At 44.3% G+C, this 6278-nt stretch overlaps 1 protein-coding gene across 4 annotated transcripts; it reads left to right on the top strand.

Annotated features, from left to right (window-relative positions):
• The first annotated feature begins 380 nt into the window (after positions 1 to 380).
• On the top strand, positions 381 to 6250 carry LOC103360717 (uncharacterized). Of its 4 annotated transcripts, XM_008286594.1 has the most exons (9): positions 381 to 633; positions 995 to 1100; positions 1842 to 1923; positions 2069 to 2187; positions 2977 to 3049; positions 3150 to 3268; positions 3479 to 3544; positions 3763 to 3825; positions 3900 to 6250. In XM_008286594.1, the coding sequence occupies exons 3-9, from the start codon at positions 1851 to 1853 to the stop codon at positions 6072 to 6074; spliced, it is 2688 nt and encodes an 895-aa protein (XP_008284816.1). In that variant the 5' UTR covers positions 381 to 633; positions 995 to 1100; positions 1842 to 1850; the 3' UTR covers positions 6075 to 6250. The 4 variants fall into 4 exon arrangements, with proteins under 4 accessions (XP_008284816.1, XP_008284815.1, XP_008284814.1 ...); XM_008286593.1 differs by lacking the exon at positions 995 to 1100; XM_008286592.1 differs by having other exon boundaries at positions 995 to 1923.
• The last annotated feature ends 28 nt before the right edge of the window (positions 6251 to 6278 follow it).

Genomic DNA, 6278 nt, shown 5'->3' with positions numbered 1-6278 from the left:
AGAAACACCGGTAGAGTTTGGAGCAAACAACACAAAATGGAAAACCAGAGTTTTTACAGTGAATATAAACTAAACATCTGAGTGTGATTTGACTCTTTTATAACTTCAATGTCTTTAAAGTTAGAGCTCTTTGTTTCCTCTGAAAGAAAACTGAACGTCACAGTTCCTTCATTTAATCATTCAGTCTTTGCTGCTGTTGGTCTGTTCAGATGCAGCCACTCCCATCTATTATTCATATTCAAATGTTCCAACCTTTCCTGATCATGTGAAGAACCACTCCTTTCTGCTCTTCTTTGTTTCCTGCTCAGCATCTTACTACGGCTTCAGTTCCTGCTGCTACTCTCACAGAGTTTGATTTGTCATCTTATCGGTACCTTATTTTTTTTTATGTAACTTGTCTGTTTATAACCTGCTGCCTGTCTTTGAACTGTGTCTGTTGCTGCTGTGTTCTGACGTCTTTGGTCGCCTGCTGCAGGTCTGTGTCTGTGTCTTTTTGCAATTCAGGCTGATTTCTGCAATGAAGAATCCACGTTAGAACCACATTTCAATAACAGTTCGAGAAATCTCAACAGTCTTTCATACGGACAGCTGGACGTCTGATGCGTCGAGGGAGTTTGTTGACGCCACTCTCAGGTGTGTGTTTTAGTCTCAACCATAACCTGTCTTTTATCTATGCTGAGATTGTCACAAATCCTTTCTGATATTTCTGTCACAACACAAAACCAAACAGGTAAATGAATGGATGATTGCACATGGATGTGATCTCTGTCAGTGCAGGGAGGCGGCGTTATTATTATAAAAGAGAATCCAGAGCACCGGAGGAGGGAATTAACTGAAAAACAGAAGTAGGACTTAAACTAGCAAATACTGCGCTGCTACCATTGATTTATGAAGTCAGAAATAGCAGCTTATGACTTCGTAAATCAGTAGTTTGGTTAAAAGCAGCACGGATTGGTGTGACCATAAAGTTGTGTTGACTTTTTATATGAAGCAGAAAGGCAGAAAGTGGAGGTCCGTGGTGTCAAATGGAAATACTGACGCTTTTTCTCAACCACTAAAGGCAGCCGGGCCGATCAGACAAGCTGTCGTAAACACTGAATGTGAGTGACAGAATCTGCACGTCTCACAACATGTGAATTAAACACAATGCAAATACATTCTGGCATTCGCTTGGAGGCCACAAGCTCGAGCATTCAAACCGGTCTGAGGTCTATTTAGGGCGAGACGTGACAGGCGAGACAATCATGGAATCAATGTTGAGACTGTTTTCCCCTCACTGACAGAAAATACATATTATGGTCTGTATTTTACGACACCTGCATACATTCGATTAGCTCATTTGCATATTTGATTATCTACATTTTAAAAAACACAATAAACTGAGACGTTGTCATGGCGATATTAGTTAAAGTTCCCATTCACCTACAATGTCCAGCCTTAAATGTTCCCCTGTGCAGGTTAACATCCGTTTCCTCAGTTATTCCCCCTGAAGTAGCTCAAAGGTTGAAACCCTCCCCAGCTCACTCTGTCTAACAGTGTTGTATATTATCTTGTTCGGTCGGACACTCTCTGTTCTGAAAAATTTGGGATGCAGAGACAACAAGCAAAGAGAAAATGGTTAAAGGAGCTGAATGTCAACGTGCTGGTGAGGGAAGTTCTCACATTTATTACAACCCTGCTCTGGAGAATACAAACGTTCATTATGTTTCCTGTTAGTGAGGCTTTAAACATGTACATCATGAGGAAAAGCACTTTATAGTTCCTCTCAGGCCAGACTGTGTTTGCTGAGCAATACTTGTAATATTTGAAAAATCAATAACAAACGCTGACCATTTTCACAGCAAGTTGCCATGGAGACGGCCAACTTTGTCCGAGACAAATTAACCGAGTGGGGCCTCGGCGACTTCATGCAGAGATTTGAAGGTACGGAAACATTCAGTCAAACTGGATGTTTCTACGATTTTAGACGCTTCAACACTTTGTGTGACGGCCCAAGAGTCAGGAACACACACATCTCCAAAGCTGCTCAACAATAATCATCATTCATTCGCTTCTGTTGTCCTCCCAGATGAAGCCATTGACAAGGAGACTTTTCTAAGTCTTGGAAATTCGGGGAGACTTAATGTCTTGATCGCAAAAATTGGACCAAGAGTGAAATTCCGAAAGAGACTCAAAGAATACTTACAGGTAAAGTGTTGCACCTGTAGGTTCCTTCAACTATCAGAGCATCATTTGTTTTCCTGACTGACGCTGCAACAGACAATCGAAGCAGCAGCAAGACGTCACTGCTGTTGGCCTACAGAAACAGAAATGCTGGTTTAGCGCAGGACTCTTTTTTATTATTATTGTTTTTTACCAAATTACAAAATGAAATTTGGAATTAAACACATTTTCAAAGCAGATTTCTGTATGTACATTTCACAAACAATCTGAGGTTTAAAAGAAATCTTTTACTTAAATAAAAGCAACAACAGCACAATTTAAAAACTAAGTTCTGCACTTCAAGTAGTACTGAAGTATTATCAGTTTAAGTATTGATTAAAAGTGGACTCTAAGCATCCTGTTTTGGATTATTATTTCTGATAAATTAACATGAAGCAGCACTTACATATTGTAGTTGACTGAGGTTAAGCTGATTTTACTTGTTCTATTTACTGTCGAGAGGCTTCATTTATCGTCTAACAGTGTTTAAATCGAACTACTACCAGCAGTTAATAGGTAATGTAGTGGAGGGAAACGGTACAATACTAATGTAGGATCGAATTAAAAATGTAGAGGACCTTTGAATTGTAATTAAATACACTGCTTGAGTAAATTTGCTCAGATACTTTACACAACTTCTTCCGTCTGCATGTTTTGCAGAACGGAAACGTGTTTGAGTGACGTGCGTTTGTAAGAAGACTTTTCCCGGCAGACGTTTTGTAGGAAACGTGCAGGCGTCCTGATGCTTGTGCTGATGTTTTCACCAAACTACAGATGGAGACGTGTCACTTTGTCCAGAACAGATTAACCGAATGGGATCTCAGTGAGCTGATTCAGCCGTTTGAAGGTAAACTTTTGCATCACAGTTCTGCTTTGGCGACGGTATGAATGAAAATACCGCGTGCAGTAACACCACACTGCTGATGTTTGCTGTTATTGCATTGCAGAAGAAGGCATTGACAAGGAAACCTTCCTCAGTCTGGAGGAATCCGGCAGCATCAGTGTTTTGATTCCTCAGATTGGACCAAGAGTGAAATTCAAAAAGCGACTCAGAGAATATTTACAGGTAATGTGCTGCTGTACGCTGCTTCTTGTTTGACAAAGCAGCTGAACAAGCAAGTACGTATGACACAGTAGCCATCAAAGGGACACTTCATATTGGAACAAATATGGGAAACCCTAGAAACAATACTGACTGAACAAAGTAAAGAAGCAGCAGTTGTTCCAGAGTTTCCTCTTGAAGTAAACCTTGAATTTACTCGAGTCTCCGCCACAGGCCCTGAACAGCAGAGATGGTGAGACGATGGACACCAACTCAGAGCCCGAGTACAGCACCGAAACGGTTGGTTCTGTGATCGCACCTGATCGAAATAAGTAAAAGTGGTCGACAGAAAAATGACAAAAACAGCTAAAGGTGGCAGATTATGGTGTGTTTGGACAGAACTGAGATATCTGTTGTCGGTCTTGGAGCTAAGCTAAGCTGCTGGTTGTAGCTTCCTGCATTTGCACCATAAAAGCAGACATCAGTTTAATCGCTGTATCTTCCTCGACTGCACACAGGATCCATCTGTTTCTCTGTGGAATCTGGAGCCAACACCCGACACGGAAAGCAGCACTGACACGGTAAGACGTTGACCTGATGTTCCTTTCGAGACGCACACAGCGTGGAGTCAGTGTTTTACGTGTTTCCTGTGCAGGATGAGGAGCCGGTGTACCCCGGGGCAGCAGTGACCCGAGGCCGAGGCCTGCTCGCTGTCATGCTGTTCATTTTGCGTCACCGTCTGACTGCGGCGGTTCAGGGAAGCTTACTGGCTCTGCTGAATTTTCTCATCCCTACTCTGGTTGCTGAGTCTAAGCATCTACTTGACAAGATTGCAGGCATGTCCACCGTGTTTTACTGCCAGTCCTGTCAAAACTACATGGGACAGAACCCCGGTGGATTTTGTCTGCACTGCGCCACAGTTTTCGACAAAGCGAGCAGCATTCAAAACGGAAACTTCTTTTTGTTCGCATCCCTGAAAGACCTTCTCACAGACACCCTGAAGAACCACGGTACGGAGTTGTTACCTAAAACAGTCAAACATGGGCATGGAATTGCAGATGTGATGGACGGGATGCTGTACCAGAACCTGGTCCAACAAGGAACGCTGGCTGCAGATGACCTCACCCTCTTGTGGAACTGTGATGAGGTACCGATTTTTACCTCACCGCAATACTCAATCTGGCCCCTTCAGTTTACCATTAACGAACTTCCCTACACACAAAGACAGGAGAATGTGATAGTTGCAGGACTGTGGTTGGGCCAAGAGAAGCCTAAGATGAACACATTTCTAAAACCTTTCGTAGACGAATGCTGTGATTTAGCCCAACATCCGCTTCAGTGGAGGGACTGCACTGGCACCGCTCGCTCCTCAAAAGTCTTCTCCTTGGTTTGCTCCTCGGATGCCGTGGCGAGGCCTCTCCTCCGGAACTGCAAACAGTTCAACGGAGAGTATGGCTGTGACTGGTGTTTGCACCCCGGCACAGTGGTTAAAAAGGGCTCCGGATCCATGAGGTCTTACCCGTACGATGAGACGAAACAAGCAGCGAGGTCCAAGGAAATGTTTCAGCAAAATGCAAGACAGGCTGAAAGGTTCACGAACCCACAGAATGGGGTCAAAGGCCTGTCTTTGCTTTCCGTACTTCCCTTGTTTGATATCGTGCTTGGATTTGTACCTGACTACATGCATTCAGTTCTGCTTGGTGTGTGCAAACAACTTGTGTGTCTGTGGTTGGACCCAGTCAGCTCTGGGAAGGACTGGTATGTGGGTCGGCACGTCTCACAAATGGACTCCCGTCTTCTCGGTCTGAAGCCGCCATCAGAGATGAGGAGGCCTCCGCGGTCACTGAAGTGTTACGAGTGTTGGAAAGCATCAGAGTGGCGAGCATTCCTTTTGTTTTATGGCATTAGCGTCCTGCCAGGTGTCCTACAACCCAGATATCTGGAGCATTTTGTTTGTCTATCACTCAGCATTCACGTTTTGCTCCAAGAATCAGTGTCCCAGCAGGACCTCCAGCTGGCCCATCAGCACCTGGTACACTTTGTGAAAGACATGAAGGAACTTTATGGTGAAGAGAATGTGTCCTTCAACTGTCACCAGTTAATCCATTTATCTGAAAGTGTGCGTAACTGGGGGCCTCTCTGGGCAACATCAGCATTCACCTTTGAGAGAAACAACGGAAACTTAAGAGCTCTGCTAAGTGACACAGACTACAACCCTCGACACATCTACCAGAGGTTTCTCTGGTGGCACCGCATACCCAGACACCTTCATTCTGGGGTTTTTAACCGACATCTAGACTTTGCAGAGTTATTAGCCCAGCGCTCGCCCTTAAACGATGACAGTGGCTCTTATGAGCCCCTCGGAAAATCACGACATTTGGATATTACAGGATCTGTAACACAAGCAATAGAAGAACTCTTAAATCGACCAGTTCTGGTGAAATCCGTCGAAGCATTCGACAGCTTCACTTATAGAACCACCGTTTATCTCTGTACCGGCGGCAAAGAGTCTCACAGAACAGATGGGGCTGTTAAACTCAAGGATGGCTGCTGTGGAGAAGTGCAGCTGATGCTACTCTGTAAAGAGAACTGCGTTTGCACGTCCAGCTGCCTTTGCCGGACGGTTCCCGTCGTCGTGGTGCAGCTCTATGATGTCAAAGCTGCCACGCCGTTCAGCAGCACGAGCCCTGACACAGCATCACAGGCGACCTTCCTAAGAGTTGAAAGGACAAATCGACCCAAAGCGTTCTTCTTAGAGGACATAAGATGTAAATGTATGTATGTGGACGGCTGGCTGGTGTCTCTGCCAAACACATATGAGAGATATTAGAGTCGCTGTGGGTGGAGGCCGACGGCAGCAGCAGGTTGCTGGTATCTAAATGTGACTGGGTCAGTGATGCAGCAGTGGTTCTGGGTCAATATATATGAGTTATTGTGTTTGTAATACATAATATGCCGTATATACTTTTATTTATTGTTATTACATGCATTGTTATAATTACAAAAGGTTTGGTCTGCCTCTCAGTTGTGTGGA

The sequence above is a fragment of the Stegastes partitus genome, unplaced genomic scaffold (assembly GCF_000690725.1).
Source record: "Stegastes partitus isolate 25-593 unplaced genomic scaffold, Stegastes_partitus-1.0.2 Scaffold459, whole genome shotgun sequence".
In the NCBI taxonomy this organism is placed as follows: Eukaryota; Metazoa; Chordata; class Actinopteri; family Pomacentridae; genus Stegastes; species Stegastes partitus.
This window is presented reverse-complemented; position numbering and strand designations above follow the sequence as displayed.